We start from the raw sequence: 18956 nt of genomic DNA, 5'->3' as shown, positions 1-18956 counted from the left end.
GGAAGAAGGGGATGACCAACAGACTAAGAAGGACAACACATGGGTGACAGGCATGTGGGTGGCACCCTAGACTGATGCTGAGAACTCAGGGGTGGGCGGGGAGAACGTGGCAAGCAGCCTGCAAGGCCACTCCCAGCTCAAGGCTCCAAGGCACCAACAGTGCTGCACATAGTCATGACAACTGTTCCTTGGGAGACAGGAAGTCTTCAAAGGGTAGCTGTTGGGCAAAGAAGAGCGGGAGACAAGCTTGGCACTGGCCAGCTCCGCTGCTGTGTGCCCAGCCTACTCAGCCTCTCTGATTGTGAAGAAGAGCCATGCACACACGCTCCATCTTCCCCATCCTTTCCACTGATTAGGGGCACCGGGTCCTGGCCTTCTGTCTCACGTGCCCTTCCTCTCGTGCTCCCTTCTCCCTGTGAGTAATGCTCCAGGAAGAAAGATGTAAGTTGCTCAGAGGTTATACCTCTGGGGAACTGTGCCGATTTCTATCGTATCAAGATATTGAATCTTTATGAACTTGGACCCCCGGCCCAGGGATAAACTTTATAGGGAAGCAATATGTGGATTCACTTAGCACTATGTCCAGAATGATCTCTCTAAAAGACTAATTTGAACCTGTTGTTTCCCTGTTCAAATGTCCGCACCTACCAGATAAAATCCAAATCCCTTACCCCAGCACACAAAATCCTTCATGACCTCTGCTCTTCTTACCCTCTCACTTACCTTCTTATCTTTGCACATCTGTACTATTTTTCTGGAACATTATTACCCATTTGTCCCTCTGGCTAACTCCTGTTCATCTTTCAAAACGCAGCATATGTGTCAGCAATTCCAGGACAACTTCCCTGACTTCCCAGGCTGGGTCAGAGCCCTCCGCTGGGTTCCCACAGCCTTGGTGCCACTCTCATCACTGCACCTGTCACATGATATTTTCATTGCCTGCTCACTGATCTGTCCTCTCCTCTCATCTGTGAACTTTTTGAGGACAGGAGCCATGTCTGATTCATTCGAGTTTCCCTAGCACATAGCACAGAACCTAGTACATACTAGGTTTTCATGAACAGTTTGATGAGTGGGTGAAGGAATGAATCTCATACCAATCTTGGACAGCATTGAAGGATTCCTCATTGGTGACGTCATACATCAGGATGAAGCCCATAGCTCCACGGTAATAGGCTGTGGTGATGGTCCGGTACCGCTCCTGTCCAGCCGTGTCCTGGGTGGGAAAAGGAAAGTGTCAGCCTCCTAGAAAGTCTGCTTTGTTTCTAAAGAGTCCCCAGGATAATTAAAATCATCCAAAGTATATTTAAGGAGCACCTATTATGTATCTTTTATTGTACTTGGTGACTAGAATAAAATGGTTTCTGAAACCTCATAGAATTTAATAAGAAGATAATTAAAATCCCAATAGAAAAATGAGCAGGAGTAAAGAACAATTCACAGAAGAAATGTAAATGGATAATTATTATATTAATAGGTTTTAACCTTATTTTTAATTATAATTCCCATTATAGTTGAGGATGTAGTGAGATGTATAACCTCATACCTTGCTTGTGGGAACGACACTTGGTTCAATCTTTCTGGTAATCAATTTGGAAGTCCCAAGAGCATTAAAAATAATGTACCCTTTGAACTAGAAATTTTTCCTTCTAAAAACTTTTTCTACAAAAATAGAATATCAGACAAATATTTATGCACAAAAATGCTTCTTACAACTTTATTTAGACATTGAAAAACTGACATCAACCTATATATTCAACAATAGGAGAATGGTTAAAATACAAGATTTTTAATGTGTTTATTTATATAAGAATATTTATTATAATGGAACAATTCTTGTATGTGCGATATAATGTCAGTTTCATAACTATATATGCAGAGAAGGAAACTGGAAAGAAACACATCAAAAGGTTAATAGTGATTATCTCTGTATGAAAGATAAGAATTACCAGGATTTTCATTTTCTTCAGCTATTTTTTTTTTTTTTTTGCGGTATGCGGGCCTCTCACCGTTGTGGCCTCTCCCGTTGCAGAGCACAGGCCCCGGACGCGCAGGCTCAGCGGCCATGGCTCACGGGCCCAGCCGCTCCGCGGCACGTGGGATCCTCCCGGACCGGGGCGCGAACCCGTGTCCCCTGCATCGGCAGGCGGACTCCCAACCACTGCGCCACCCGGGAAGCCCTTCTTCAGCTATTTTTATTTCCTCTATGCTAAGCATGTATTACTTATATAAGGAGAAACAAATAAACATTTTTACTAAAAAAAGACGAAGACAATTCTTTATCTCAAGCAGCTCACAGTCTAGTTGGAAAGACAAACATGTAAGCAAGATAAGCCAAGCCCCACAACAAAGTGTTACTGGAGTACACTGGGATGCTTCACAATGTCCACACGGTCCTTATGTGAGGGACCAGCCGGTCTTCTCTGAATCATTAGTTTTAGATGTGTGATACTTGAGCACGTATAAAACATTTCCTCATATATTATCTTATTTAAATTTTATAATAATCTCTATGAGGTAGGGATCAGTATTTACATTTTGTAGTTGAGAATGCAAAAATGCAGAGAGGGTAGGTGATTTTTCCAAGGCCACAATGCTGGTGACAAAAGCTATGCCTTAAATCTAGGACTTCTGATTCCAAGTCCAATGCACATACCATTATACCTCAATCAATGAAAGATTTATCCACAGGCATTTACTGAACACTATCCATAATGATCATAAAAACAAATAGGGACTTCCCTGGTGATCCAGTGGGTAAGGTTCCATGCTCTCAATGCAGAGGGCCTGGGTTTGATCCCTGGTCGGGGAACTAGATCCCACATGCATGCTGCAACTAAGAAGTCCACATGCTGCAACTAAGAGTCACACGCTGCAACTAAGAAGTCTGCACACCGCAACTAAGATATCTGCACGCCACAACTAAGAAGCCTGCATGCTGGACTTCTCTGGTGGCACGGTAGTTAAGAATTCGCCTGCCAATGCAGGGGACACGGGTTTGAGCCCTGGTCCAGGAAGATCCCACATGCCACGAAGCAATGAAGCCCGTGCACCACAACTACTGAGCCTGTGCTCTAGAGCCTGCGAGCCACAGCTACTGAGCCCATGTGCCACAACTACTGAAGCCTGTGCACCTAGAGCCTGTGCTCTGCAACAAGAGAAACCACCTCAATGAGAAGCCCATGCACCACAAAGAAGAGTAGCCCCAGCTCACCGCAACTAGAGAAAGCCCATGCGCAGCAACGAAGACCCAAAGCAGCCCAAAATAAATTAATTAATTAAAAAATAAAAAATAAAAAAATAAGAAGCCTGCATGCCACAACTAAGACCTAGCACGCCTAAATAAATAAATAAATGGTTAAAAAATAAAAACAAATAATGAGAATAAGAATTATAGCCTGCCATTAACTGTACATATGTTGCACCTGTTATCCACAAACTTTAGAAAAACCTGTAGGGTACATATCATTACTCCCATTTTACAAATGGGAAAACTGAAGTTCAGAGAGATTGCCCATCAAATGTAAGATTTGGGATTCAAAACAAGTATGTCTGACTCCTACACCCATTACAGTATATTGCCTTGGCTATGAACCATACTTTGTGTGACACAGAAATGGAACAAGGACCATCCTTGCCCTAAGGAAGCCTCAGTAAAAGTAAAGAGGTGGCTAAGACATACCACTGAACTCATAATAGCAATATGCGGCAGTATGTCATCAGTACCGGGTATGTGGCATAAAGAAAATGTGTTACACGAGTCAGATAAGGTAGAAACATGGTGGTTTTAGGTAGTTATGGAAGATGTCAAAGCAGAGATAGTGTACCAGTTAGGGTAGACCGGGTTATTCAATAATACGCAATCTCAAAATCTCAACAGCTTCAAAAACAAGGTTTTATTTTTCACTATTTTTACATATCCATCAAGGGTTGGCTGGGTGCTCTGCCTTTTGTCTTCCTCATTCCAGGATAAAGAGTGACAGGGTGGGGCTTCCCAGGTGGCGCAGTGGTTGAGAGTCCGCCTGCCAATGCAGGGGACACAGGTTCGTGCCCCAGTCTGGGAAGATCCCACATGCTGCAGAGCGGCTGGGCCCGTGAGCCATGGCCGCTGAGTCTGCGCATCCGGAGCCTGTGCTCCGCAACGGTAGAGGCCACAACAGTGAGAGGCCCGCGTACCGAAAAAAAAAAGAGTGACAGGGTGGCTACGAGAGGGAAAGAAAGTGTATGAGTCATGTGTTGGCTCTTCCACTTTTCCCATTCACTGGCCAAAGCAAGTCACATGCCCATACCCAAGAAAGCACAATCCTATAATACGCCCAGGAGAGAATGGGAAATGTGGTAGATGGCATAGCCACTCCCATGTACCAAGCCCAGGAGCATTACCTACAGATGTGCTTACTTGGTAACAGAAGGAGACAACAGGGATTCTCCGAAAGAAGAATTTTCCAAGCAGAAAAGTGAAGGAAAGGTATTTTGGCAGAAGGAAGATGTTTTTCCAGTGACTACTCCAGAAGAACTTAAGGAACGGCAGGAAATGAGTAGATGAAGCTAGAAAGAGCTTTGAATGCCATGCTATGGAGTTTGAACTTGATCTTTTTAGGGTCAAAGATTTTGAGACAGGAGAATAACATGATTGGATCTGAACTTTAGAAAGATCACTCTGACTCTGATGTGGAGAATGAACTGGAGGAAGTAGAGATGGGAGGCAGGAAAGCTGGTTGGTTAGATCTTTGCAGTGGTTCAGGTGCGACCTAAGATGGATTTGAACTAGAGTGGTAGCAATGAGGATGGAGTAGAAATAGACTCAAGAGGTATTTAAGAGGTGAATTACAGGGCATGATGACAGATGGGTTTTGTTTCTGGCAGGGCTCAGTTTCTTCATGTCCTGAGCAATTCAGCTCTGACCCAGACTTGCACATTACTCAGCAAAACAAAATCTGCATTTAACACACCCACCATCCTTGGAGAGCATAGGAATCACCATCTTCTGTTTGCTGAGCAGGTTTTTGGGTGTCTTACTCTTTACCTCAAGCAGCCTAACAGAGTATTCCTTCTGACCACATACAGTACTTCTCCCTAAGAGTTCTGGCAAACAGAATTTTATCCAGCTCATGAATGGGTGAGTGGATGAATGAATTAAAGAATGAATGAAGAGATAGATGATTGAGTGAGTGAGTGAGTGAGAGTGAGTGAGTAAACATCTAACACAGGAATCTTAGGCACTAATATTAGAGAAATATTCACTGTCTGCCATATCTCACAAAAGCTCTGTGTGTGTGTGTGTACCTATGAAACACTGCAGCAGAATTTGATCCTCCCCTCCCACACTCTTACCTCTGCTTCCTGAGCTCCTCAGAGCCAACACAACAGATGAGACTCCTCCCTCCAATCTACAGGCTCAGACCTTAAATCTTGTCCTGTAGGGTTTAGAATTAAGCCACCTGTCCAGACTGGTGATCTAAAGGCCCAAGCAGGATTTCTGAGCAACTGCACTGCCAGCAGTTCTCATCTCTTCTCATTCCACCCACATTATACCATTTCTCTATGAGAGTTTCCAGTCTCTTATCTCTGCCTGGAGCCTGGCCCTGTGCCCCAGCTCTTTGACAAAGAACCCTGCCACCCAATTGATGCCCAATTAATTGGAAATCCTGGTATAGAATAATAAATGAGCTTGGACATGGAATCAGTTTCACCTCTGTACTCCCAGGGCCTAGCACAGGGCTATGCACACAGTAGGGATTCAATCACCACCTTGTTAAACAAAAAGGCCACATAGTTTTAAGGTTAGGAGCACGGTCTCTGGAATTAGACTTCTGGGTGTAAACCCCTGTTTTAGCACTTACTATGTGACAATGGCAGGCAGCCTCTAAAATGGCTCCCAATGATTGCTGTCTCCTGGTATTCATGCTCTTCGGTAATCCCCTCCTGGGGCAATTTTCCTTTCGGGGGCCTTAGTTTCTTCATTTATAAAACGGGAATAATAACAATACCTATTTCACAAAGTTATCGTGAAGATTAAGAACGTTATTATATCTAAAATGCTTGGAACAGTTCCTGATACAGAGTAAATGTCACTTAGGCATTATTTTTGTACTTCCACAGTCAGCCCCAGGAGCAGGGCCAGCTTCCCAGGGTCTGCCCAACAGGAGTGAATGAGTATCATGCCATGTGCCACTTCCTTCTCATTCAAACCTGCCCAGGGCTGCCTCCACCCAGGGTCTCAATACGATGCTTCCCTCAAGGAGCAGAAAGTGGCCAGACAGAAAGGGAATGGATGAGTTAAGAGTTGAGCAGGCTTTGGACTTCCCTGGTGGCTCAGTGGTTGAGAATCTGCCTACTAATGCAGGGGACACGGGTTCCATCCCTGGTCCGGGAAGATTCCACATGCCATGGAGCAAATAAGCCCATGCGCCACAACTACTGAGCCTGCACTCTAGAGCCCACAAGCCACAACTACTGAAGCCCGCGCACCTAGAGCCTGTGCTCCGCAACAAGAGAAGCCACCCCAATGAGAAGCCCGCCCACCACAATGAAGAGTAGCCCCCGCTTGCCACAACTAGAGAAAAGCCCACACACAGCAACAAAGACCTAATGCAGCCAAAAATAAATAAATAAATAAATAAAATTTATTTTTAAAAAAGAGTTGGGGCTTCCCTGGTGGCGCAGTGGTTGAGAGTCCGCCTGCCGATGCAGGGGACACAGGTTCGTGCCCCGGTCTGGGAGGATCCCACATGTCACGGAGCGGCTGGGCCCGTGAGCCATGGCCGCTGAGCCTGCGCGTCCAGAGCCTGTGCTCCGCAACGGGAGAGGCCACAACAGTGAGAGGTCCACGTACCGCCAAAAAAAAAAAATTAATAAAATAAAAATAATAAAAATTTAAAAAAGAGTTGATCAGGCTTTGGTCTCACTCCCAGCTCTGCCACTCATCAACTGTGTGCTTTTGGACAGCTTGGTTCTTTCATCTCTCTGAGGCTCAGCTTCCTCACGATTCGAGTGGAATAATAATGCTTACTTTGTAGGGTGTTTGTAATTAACTAAGATTATTTTAAATGTCTGGCTCATAATAGATACTCAAATATAGGAGTATTTGTCATTTTCATTATTATTTTACTTTTCTAAGCCTTAATTTCCTCATCAATAAAGTGGTGATAATAATACCAGCCCTGAAGTGGTTATGTGAGGATCAGTGACAATGTACTGGTAGAGCTTGGCAGAGTGCCAGGCACATAGTAGGTGCTCAATGAAGCTCATAGTAGCTACTGCTATTACTGTTGATATTGTTGTTGTTGTTGTTATTCATCTAAAGAAAAGCAAGGTTGGAAACAACAATCCAGCTCTCACTACCCTGTGCTCAATAGAAAGTAGCCCAGAGAATCACTTCTAAACCTCCCTCTCTCTTTTATTTTTAAAAATCACTTTGACGAACATTGATTCCCCTCCCACTGAGGAGAGTCAGAAATAGAACCAAAGAGGAGACAGGAAAGAGGAGAAAGAAAGAGGCATGACTCACTGGCTACTTGAGGAAGGAGACCGTGTCATCAAGAGCAATCAATTCACTTCTACGAAGCAGACACTCATTGAGCTCTTCATATGGGCAGAGCCTTATGCCAGAGAGCGGACACCATGATGCACAAGCCACCATCCTGGCCTGCAGCAGCCCTGTCAGTGTGGCCGACAGACACTTGCTATGCGCCAGGCGCTTTGATAAGTGCTTTATATACGGGATCTTATTATTTGTACTAACAAAATAAAACTGCTATGTGCCAGGCACTATGCTAAGCACTTTTCCTACTGTACTTAATTTTCAAAACAGCCTTGAAATACTGTTATCTTTATTTACAGATGAGAAAAATTTAAATAACTTGCCTACAATCTTGCAACCAGTTCATGGCAGACAGATTCAAAGCTAGGTCTGATTCCAAAGCCTGTGCTCTTCCTGGGATGCCCTTTGCTCTACGTTATTTCTCTTAATTATTATGTCAGCCTGAAGCAGGACGAGTTTGAGTCCCCATTTTATATATGGATTAACTGAGGGTCACAGAGGTTAAGGAAATTGCTAGAGTCACAAGCTATAAGGAAGCAGAGTCAGGATTCAAATTCGGTCTTTTGACAAGTGTGTATTTTCAGCACAGCCTATAGACCAACCAGACTGCGTATTCTGAATCCCTCTCTGCCCCTCAGGACAGGACCCAGCCCACCCTGAAGCCTTCCAGATAGGAGATCCTCCAACCATGTCTAAGACTTCCTAAGGCCAACAATCTCCCCTCCACCAGAGGGTAAGGCTGGAAATCACCCACAAAGCTTAAATGGAATCACGTGTGTCTGGCACACAGGTGCTCAACAATATTAGTTATGTTCTCTGTCTTGATTGAATCATTGATCCAACACAGATCCATCATTTCTTTCTGGAGTTTCCTCCTTGTCACCCACACATGCAATACTAATTTCTGCTCCATATGTCTGTTCATGCTACTCTCTCTGCCACATATGCCCCCTCCCAGCTCCTCCACTTGTCTTGACTATCAGATTGTTGAGTTCTAAAATTAAAAGTAAATCTTAGAAGTTACTCAATCCACCCGCTCACTTAAAAAAGGAATTCCTTCTACAGCATACTTACATTGAGTGTTCCCAATGTTGGATGCCTACCACCTCCAAAGGCAGCCACTCCACTGATGGACAGTTCTGAGTATTAGAACATTTCTTCCTTCCATAGAGCTGAAAGCTGCATGTGGTAATTTCTATTCATTGATTTAACGCTGTTCTCTGGAGACCCAAAGAATAAATCTATTTTTTCACTCATGTGGCAGCCCTCCAAATATTTAAGTTCTAGGTTTGTTTAGCTCACACACACACACACACACACACACACACACACACACACACACACACACAAAACAACTGCGCCTTGAAGAGGTGAATGATGAAAAGAGGCTTAAATAAAACCAGGTCTTCTGACTCCAAGAGACCAATGCACATGGCACAGGGCTACATCCCTGATGTTTTAAATCACGTGTGACAGGCACCACAATTAAACAGAATGACCAGAACAGTGACGGGAACTTGAAACTGTGTCATGGGAGAAGCAACTGAAGGAAGGAAGAAGCTTTGGGGACTCGTACTGCTATCTTCAAATATCTAAAGTGCCTAAAGGGAGGGTATTCCTCCTTTTCCTTTCTATTTTTTTTTTTTTCAAATCTTCACTGGGCACTGATTCTGTGGCAAGTGTTGGCTAGGTCCTGAAGATAAAAGGTTGAATACTACACATACCTACTTGAAGTCTACAGTGTCTGTTGACTGGAAAGAGAAATGTGCATTGGATGGGGATTCTGAGGCAGGAGAAGCCCATTCCCATAGAGCCTTCTAGCACCTTTCCTTGAGGCAACACTCTTCCTTTGGAGCTCAGCTCAGCAGAGGAACTGGCCTGACCATCCTGGCAATGTCAAATGCTCCAACTACAGGTTCTCCTGGCACCATGTACTTCTTCTTTTTAGCACTCCTCCCCACTGTAATTTTGTATTTATTTGTGTAATTATTTGATTAAAGTCTGTCTTCCCTGCCAAACTGCAAGGGCCACAAGAACAGGATGTCTGGTTTTGCCTACTATTGTGTCTCCAGTGCCTGGCACAGCCCTGGCACATGGAGTGGGGGAGATTTCCAAAAAATACTGGTTGAAAGGGTGAATTTTGTGGGTGACTGCAACATTTTTGACAGAGCACACTGAATGTCAGATGGGAATTTCTAAAAATCCAAATCTCATCTCCTTACTCTGGGTCTAAATCCCTTTCCCGGCTGCCCACACGATGGGGTCCAAGCAACTCCATAGAACGTAGACCCTTCAGGATCTACTCAGGTTTCCTTTCCAGTTTCTTCCCTCCCATTCCTCCACTGAACCAGTGAGCTCCAGCTTTGCCTAACTAGTGGTTTCCCAAACACTGCTCCTTCACACCCCTGGGCCTTAACCTGATATGCTGATCTTTGCCTGAAATCCCCTTTCTCTTTTATAATTCACAATCTTCTTCAAGGTCACATCCTCGGAAACTTTCCTTGGCCTCCTCTCCTCTGACAAAGTAACTTTTTCCTCTGTCCTTTTATGATTTGGCATTATATCATCGCACACATCACATTTATTATAGCTACTGGTTCATTCATCTGTCTCCTCTTCCAGATTATGAGCATCTTTTTTTTGCCACACTGCGCGGCTTGCTTGTGGGACCTCAGTTCCCTGACCAGGGGTCGAACCTGGGCCCTGGCGTTGGAAGTGCAGAGTCTTAACCATTGGACCACCCGGGAATTCCCTATGAGCATCTTGAGACCCAATCTTTATTTAGCTAAATCCCAGGCCCTCAACTATAGCATCTGGCACATAGTAGGCACTTACTAAGAAGGCTGGTGAATGAAACTCAAAGGCTGATTATGTGCTGAGGAGGGAAAACTCATTTAGAACCTCAGGATTGGTTGGAAAAGCACCTGTGAGAAAAGGGTCACCTCTTCTTTCTGATTCCTTTCCATGTTATAGACAAAAGAGGGAGGCCCAGAGCAGTGACAGACTTAAGAGGTCACACAACTAGCAAGAGGTTATCTCTGGGGCCTCCATCCCTGGATCCTGCCCTGTTATATACCAGCCAAACTCCTCCATCCCCCCCTCTTCAATTCATTCCCTCCAGGCCAGGTTGGGGGGTGGGGATGATGACACCAGGGACGCAAGTAATAAGAGCTTCTGGGCTGGTTCTCCCCTCACCCTGTGCCCCAACCCACAGCTGCCAAGCTCCAAGCCCTTTGTATTTTGCAGCACCTGGGAGCCGAGACATTATGTCCCATGGGAATGGGAGGAAAGCCGAGGGAGAGAGCTTTCCGGGGAGGTTCAGTGTAGCCAAGGAGAAGCAGAGGACTGAGGAAAGGAAAGAGTATTCCGTTAAAGCTGGCTTGGTGTTACACCCATCTGTCCTCAGTAGTACAGACCACACTCAGAGCACCCTACAGTTTACAAGCATTTTTGTTGCATCATTTCATTGGATCCTAAGAATGACCCTGTGATACAGATTTTTTAGAGCCAGAAGAAACCAATCTTTGAGGTCATCCAGTCTGACTGCTTTATTTTGCACGTAGGGAAATTGAGACTTAGAGAGGTAACTTTCCTAAGGTCATGCAGCTACTTATTTTTTGGTTAGGCTGGGACTCAAATGCAAATATTCTGACTCCACATCCAGTATTCTTTCCAGCACACCATGAATTATTGTCACTATTGATTTACAAGTGAGAAAATTGGAGTCCAAGTTCACATAGGTAGTAACTGGTAGATCCTTGAGGGCAGAGGGCAGGAAAGAGGTCACTGGAATCCAGGACTTCCCTGCCCACTGTAATCCTATCTAACCTTTGAGGTCCAAGTCAAAGGGCACCTATTCTAGGAAGTTCCTTGGGATCCAGCAACATTTTTTCTGGGCCTTCACAGAATGTAGTTGGGCCTTTAATTTAGCCATAGCAGAGCACAGAATATTAGATCTAGAAAGTCCCTGTGAGAGTCATCAATTACACAAATATTTACTGAGCCTACACTGTGCCGGTGAGTAAGACCCACGTGATCCCTGCCCTCGGAATTCTCAGACTAGCAGGGAAGCTACCTCACACGTGACAAATCCTGTGACAGGTACATATAGGGTCAACTCCCTCATTTTACAGATGAGGAATCTGCGCTCAAAGAGATGAATGCCCTGGTTCTTATTTTTAGCCTTGATCTCACACAAAACCCTCAAAACCTCAAATCCTCTCACAGATACTTTCCACTAAGATGTAGGTACTACATTTTACTTCATGCAGATAAACTGAAAGTTATAGGGGTTCCTTTCATTGCCCCTCAATGCATCTGGCATATCTTAGGTGTTCAATAATTTTTTTTTTTTTTTGCGGTACATGGGCCTCTCACTGTTGTGGCCTCTCCCGTTGCGGAGCACAGGCTCCGGACGCATAGGCTCAGCGGCCATGGCTCACGGGCCCAGCCGCTCCACGGCATGTGGGATCTTCCCGGACCGGGGCACGAACCCGTGTTCCCTGCATCGGCAGGCGGACTCTCAACCACTGCGCCACCAGGGAAGCCCAATAAATATTTTTGAATGAATGGATCACAGAACCTATATCAGGGATTTGTTTCAATTCTCATCTATAAATCCTCATTTAGACTGTGGATTTGGGGCTATGCCTTTTATTTCTTAATAAAAGGAACAGTGTCTAGAATAATGTCTAGAGCAATACATGGCACCTGGCAGGTACTCCAAAAATACTGAATGAACAAAGGAATGAATGAATGAGAGAAGCTGAGTAATATTATCTCTCTGTTGCCTTAAATAACAAAGAAGACATGCCCCAAACATACTCCTCTTCTCAAAACCCCTCCTTTCCTCAGCTCCTCCGAAACCTCGCTTCACCAGTGCTCTCCCTATATCTCCCCTGCTCCTGCTCTGTCTCCTAAACTGGCTCTTTATCCCCTGGGCCCCTTACTTCCAAGTTTCAGATGGAAATTTCCAACTGTCTGCTGGACATCTCCACCTAGTCTGAACGCCTTAGACATGTACATAGTTGACTATTAAGTATGACCTATTTCATTTGTGTCTTCTCCAGCTAATATGCCTTCATCAGTACCTGGCACAGATCTAGGCACGTAGCAGGTATTTTAAAGATGCCTGCTGAAAGAACCATCATCCCTAACACCCCAGTGCTTTGGCATGGTCAAATTTAGCATTACAGTTGCCAATCCATTTCCTCTTCAGGCTTTTTGCCTCCCAATTGACATCAGCACCATTCAGAGCATTCTGCGAAGTCTCTTTTGGGAATTTGCTTAATTTGCCACCTGCTGTACACTTTAGGTGACTCACCCAACTCCCCTTCAAGACAGGAAGAAATGGGGGAAGAAGTGATGTGGGAGAGGGTCAGGAGGAAAAAGAGAGGCTTGAAACAAGATTATACTTAATATATCCCCAGGTCACAGCAACCAAAAGGAAATGAGAGTCAGGTCTTGTACTAAGAAACTGCTGGTGATAAAAATAGGACACTTGTCAGGCAATTTGAAATAATGATACCATTTTTATCCTATTAAATTAGCTAAAATTAAACTAAGATAATATTTGATTCTGGCCAAGGTAGAGTACAAGAGGAATTTCACTACTGAAAATCTATCTAAAGGAAATAATCTGAAACCTAGGAAAAGTTCTACACACAAAGATGATCACTGATCACTGCAACGTTATCCATAACAGCCCCAAATTGAAAAGTAGTTAAACGTTCAAACAATGGAGAACAACTAAACTTTGAGAGGGCAGAGATTGTGCCTCATTACTTTACCACTGTTTAGAGTGCCCAAAATGTGGTAAATGCAACAAACATTGTTGATGAAAGAGTTAATGAATAGATATGGTATATCTTCCCTATAAAATACAATGAAGTCATTAAAAACATATTTATACTATTAACAATAGCCAGGACATGGAAGCAACCTAAGTGTCCATCGACAAAAGGATGGATAAAGAAGATGTGGCACATATATACAATGGAATATTACTCAGCCATAAAAAGAAACGAAATTGAGTTATTTGTAGTGAGGTGGATGGACCTAGAGTCTGTCATACAGAGTGAAGTAAGCCAGAAAGAGAAAAACAAATACCGTATGCTAACACATATATATGGAATCTTAAAAAAAAAAAAAAGGTCATGAAGAACATACGGGCAAGTCAGGAATAAAGACGCAGACCTACTAGAGAATGGACTTGAGGACACGGGGAGGGGGAAGGGTAAGCTGGGACAAAGTGAGAGAGTGGTAGTGTATATATGGACATATATACACTACCAAATGTAAAATAGATAGCTACTGGGAAGCAGTCTCATAGCACAGGGAAATCAGCTTGGTGCTTTGTGACCAGCTAGAAAGGTGGGAGAGGGAGGGTGGGAGGGAGGGAGACGCAAGAGGGAAGAGATATGGGGATATATGTATATGTATAACTGATTCATTTTGTTATAAAGCAGGCACTAACACACCATTGTAAAGCAATTATACTCCAATAAAGATGTTTAAAAAAACATATTTATAAAGATTTTCTAACAATTTAGCTGTACTTATGTCATAGTTTTACCTTCAAAAAGGTAGGATTTAAAATTGAATATACATATATTGAATATACATATACCTATATATTCAATTGAGGTTGAATATAACCTCAACTATGTTAAAAATTCATAGAAAAGAAACTGGAAAGAAACCAACCACAATGTCAGTAATATTTTCTTCTTTATGCTTGGATATAATTTCAAAGTATTTTTTAATGAGCATATGTTACCTTTATAATTAAGAAAAACTAAACCCATAATGATTAATAGCAGTTGCTATTATTATTAATAGTCCAAGGAGAAGGAAATATGGGAAAAATATGGAAGATAAATCATGAGTTGATCATCATTGTAGATGAATGATTGTGTTCAAGTACTAGTTAGTCTCCCTACTTGAGTGTATGTGTGAAATTTTCCATTATAAACAGCTAAAAAGAAAAGAAAACTAGTAAAGCCTAAAACAGCATGGCATCTGGGCAGAGTACAAGCAGTCCCATTTTCGCCTGAGTGTAAATACAATATTATATGGATTTTAAGATGCCCATTTCTTTTCACGTTTTAGCATTTCTGAAATAAGGATATATCTTATTGATAGCATTTTCAATTTCTGAAACACAGTACTTAAAATAGGAAGTGAGGTTGGAGCTATATCATGGAGGTATTGAATGCCAGGCGAGGCACTTGGACATTGTCTGGAAGGGAATAGGGAACCACTGAGGGATTTAGTGGCACCCAACATAGGGCCTATTGCCTAGAGGACATTCAGTAAGTGTGTGCTAAATGGTGAGGCTTTTGAGGATGGGGACACTACTGCTTACGTCAAGGGCCAGGAGACACTGACCTCTATGGGGGAGGTATTTGAGGCCTTGCTCTCCCCTCTTTGTCGTCTCACGAGTCCCATCTCTCTCCAGCTCTGCAGGGCAAAACCATCAGGTTGTCTGATAAAGCCTTTCTGTCTCCAAACCCCCACATTACTTCCACTTTCCTGATAGGAAGAAATAATTCCTAAGAATCTGAGCCAGCACCAGAGCTAAATAAATGTGAATTTATTTCTTTTAAATGTGAATCCACAGGCCGGGGTCCCATGGCACCTTCTGACACAACATCCTAAGTCCAAAACCTTGGGTGGAAGCCTGGCCCAGAAACCCTCTTATGAACTCATTTCCAAACAGAGACATATGGAGTTGACATATACAGGGTAAGTAAGAGATTAGAATGAACTCCCTAGGACTTCTGGGACTTAACTAGAAAGACAGTCCAGGATCTCCATCCTGCCCTGGGCTGTGTTTTCCCTTTGGTCTCATAGCTGCTTTCTTTAGGGAGTTGGCCCAAGTCACCATAGCAGACAAGTCCCCTGAGGAACATTTGCATACAGGTGCCAGAGTGCTCTAAAAATAGGATAAACACTCAGCTCCACAAAGCAAATGCCTTGAAATTTATTTACAAGGGAGGGGAGACAATCATCTGAAGAGGGAGGGGGAACCTGTCAGAGGCAGCCTGATGATAGTAAGGGGGCCACATGGTGCAGGCCAGGAGTCAGGAGGCCTGGGTATGATTTAATTCGATCATTAACTTGCTTTGTGGGTTTATGAATACCATCCCCCCACACACTCTGGGCCTTGGGTTCTCCATCTTTAAAACAGGGATATTAGACTAAGTGGTTTTTAGGGCCCCTTCTAGCTCTAAGGAGTCAGGATAAATAGTAATAATAGTAACTGCTAACATGAAATGAGTATTTACCAAGTGTCAAGCACTGTGACAAGTATTTTTCACACATTATTCATCAATCCTCACAATCAGCTCTTTGAGGCAGGTAGGATAAAGAAACTGAGGCACAAAGAAGTTAAGTACTCACCCAAACTAACAAATGTTGGAGCTGGGAGTTTAAACCCTGTGCTATACTGCCTTCCAGGATGCTAGAATGCTACACTTATTCCTGTTTTTTTAATCTAACAGTTTCACTGCCTTTTTTGCCACCCCTCCCATTTTTTCTCCTCAGGTTCTAACCACCCTGAGCTAATCCCCCAGGTGCCAAACACTGTGCTCCTCAAAGTTTCTTTGCTTTTCTCATGCTGGTCCCTCTGCCTGGATCAGCCTGATCCCCTGCCCTGCTGAACCAGTCACTACTCAGAATTCAGTTCAAATGCTTCCTCCTCAGTGAGTCACATTTCCTCCAATACCCACAGGCAGAAGTGATGACTGATTGCCATTTGTTGAGACTAAGAGTATGCCAGTTACTATGCAAATTCTTACAACTTTCGGAGAGAGATTCCATTATTATACCCATTTTACAGGTGAAGTTACTGAGACACAGAGGTTAAATACTTGCCTTAGGTCGTACAGCTGGTTAAAGATCTGAACCAGACAATCTGACCTCACAGCCTTCCTAAACCCTTTTCTACCCCCTCTCTAATGAATGAATTGCCAAGGTGTTTGTCTCCTCCACCAGACTATAAGCTCTTCTAGTTTTGTTTTTTGTTTTATAGTATTGACTGAACTGCTGGGAGATCATTTGGAGCAGCACACTTAGAAAAAAAATCAGCCTAGAATCTCACCAAACTGAAAAAAAAAAAAAAAAGATGAAGTCCCTCATTCTGTCTAATCTTTCTCTGCCATTTAAATCCCTTTGGGAACAAGACCAAAAATATATAACGTATATTATATATATACATATTTTTTTAATTCTATACCTTGGCACTATTTCTGTTTCCATCTCAGGGGGTGGGGGAATCACCTCCTCCAAGAAGCCTCTTAAAATCCTCATTCTCATCATCCCCTTAATTTTAGTGTTCTTTAGCACTCACATGTCATTTAATTAAACACAGCAAGCATTAATGAGTGGGTACTGTGAGGGGCAGTGGTAAGAGTATAGATTTGGGGGTTAGGCACATCTGAGTTCAAATTCCAGCTCTGCTGCTTCCTGGCATGTGACCTTGAACCAGTTATCTAACTTTCTGAGCCCATTCATTAGCTGCAAAATGAATATCCTTTTCTTGGTGGTGTTGGGTAGATAAAATGAAATAAGTGTTGTGATAGTGCTTGGGTATCTGTAAAGTTCTGTATAAACATTAGTCATAATCATTTAATTGACAGTTGGCCCTTGATAATCTGCTGTTCTTCCCCTGGTGCCACATCCAGGACAGGCCTCAGATTCCTGGAGAGCTGGAGTTGTAGGAAAGTGCGAAGAGGGAGGAACCCAAGAAAGCAGGGCTGATAACTGCCTGAGTAAACTTCCGCTGGAAGGAAATTAAAAGGCTAATTATGCCTCTGCTGATAGCTGGCCTTGGGCTCAATCAGGTGACACAGCAACATGACAGTGTGGGGAGGATAGTATCCAAAGAGTACGTTTTCTCTCCCCACAAAATGGCACCTCATGGGAGCCTGGACACAACGTCCAACCTTAGAATCACCTCTGATTTTCTCTATTCACTCTTCCTCTTCTCTCTTACTTCCCTTTTCTCTTCCTCCCCAAGTCCTAGTGGAGAAAACTGAAAGTTTCAGCCAGTTTATGGAACTGTGGGTTCAGCCTGCAGCCCTATTAGAACATTCCCTGCAGAAGAGACTGGGATATACTGGAATGGCTCCCGAACAGCACTTAATTGTTGCTTGTGGTTAGGTCTCACTTTTTTGTTGTTGTTTTTTTGTATTTTTGTTTTCTTTGCGGTACGCGGGCCTCTCACTGTTGTGGCCTCTTCCGTTGCGGAGCAACAGGCTCCGGACGCGCAGGCTCAGCGGCCATGGCTCACAGGCACAGCCGCTCGGCGGCATGTGGGATCTTCCCGGACCGGGGGACGAACCCGTGTCCCCTGCATCGGCAGGCGGACTCTCAACCACTGCGCCACCAGGGAAGCCCAGGTCTCACTTTTTATATGTGGAAATTGTGTGGTCCAGTGGGAAGGTTTGGAGGTGAGTCACAGAAGTTTGGGTTCAAGTCTCACGTAATCCAGCTGTGTGACCTCTAGTAAAGCACAAGCACTTTACCTCTCTGGGCCTCAGCATCCTCATGTATATAATGAGGACGACAAGATCCTCCTCAGGATCAAATGAGATCAGATGTACCAGATGATCTGACTGGACTGGTATCCAGAGGGCTCTGAGAGGAAAGCAGGTAAGAAAGCAGCATGTCCATTCCACAGAGACTAACCCGAAAGAAACCCCAAGCCTCCCAGCCACTGAGGGGCAGAACGGGCTAGAGGAGGTTCCTGGGGAGGTAAAACTTGATCTGGGGCCAAGAGAAGGGTTGGACATGTCAGGTGCACGGAGAATGCTGGCCTTGACTTTGAGAGGTATAAAGCTCAGCCTGAGAACTCACTTTTATTTTGCAAACTTCTATTGAATGCTTACTCCTTGCCGGGCCTTGTGCTGTGTGATAGAGCTATAGACATGTATCAGACCTGGCCCTTGCCCTCAGGGAGCCTGCAATCTGAGAGGAAGACAGGTAAGTTCCAGACACAGTACAGCTGGTAAGTGCTGGAAGTAAAGGAGGGGCCCTTAACCCAGGCTCGGGGAGAGGTGGGTCAGGAAAGGATTCCCAGAGGAGGTTATACTTGAACTGAGTCTTTAAAGTCAAATGCAAGTTTGCTGGTGAGAAGTAGGGAGGAGGGGTAATCTCTAAGGAGAGGGGGAAGGAAGTAGTAAAAAATTGCATCCTAACTCTCACAGCCAAGAAGAGCCAAAGGAGACATGGCAATTAATTGCATTATGGTATCCTGGATAGGATCCTGGAACAGAAAGGGGATATTAGGTAAAAAACTAAGGAAATCTGAATAAATTATGGATGTCAGTTTATAATAAGTTATCGATATTGGTTAATTAGCACAAATGTACCATACTAATATAAGGGGGTAATAATAGGGGAAACTGGG

The 18956-nt window shown here is 43.8% G+C and overlaps 1 protein-coding gene across 1 annotated transcript in view; it reads right to left on the bottom strand.

The window, feature by feature from the left end:
• The window catches only part of RAB3B (RAB3B, member RAS oncogene family), a gene marked incomplete at both ends in the record, with an annotated part of 51124 nt that overhangs the window by 13898 nt on the left and 18270 nt on the right, over nucleotides 1–18956 (bottom strand). The window contains one exon of the mRNA XM_082834112.1: nucleotides 1098–1216. Within this exon, the coding sequence (XP_082690238.1) occupies nucleotides 1098–1216 (119 nt within the window). The remainder of the gene's footprint in view (nucleotides 1–1097; nucleotides 1217–18956) is intronic.

This window comes from Leucopleurus acutus, assembly GCF_964270905.1.
Source record: "Leucopleurus acutus genome assembly, chromosome: 2".
Lineage (NCBI taxonomy): Eukaryota > Metazoa > Chordata > Mammalia > Artiodactyla > Delphinidae > Leucopleurus > Leucopleurus acutus.
The sequence above is the reverse complement of the archived record's forward strand: the minus strand, read 5'-3'. Positions and strand labels throughout refer to the sequence as shown.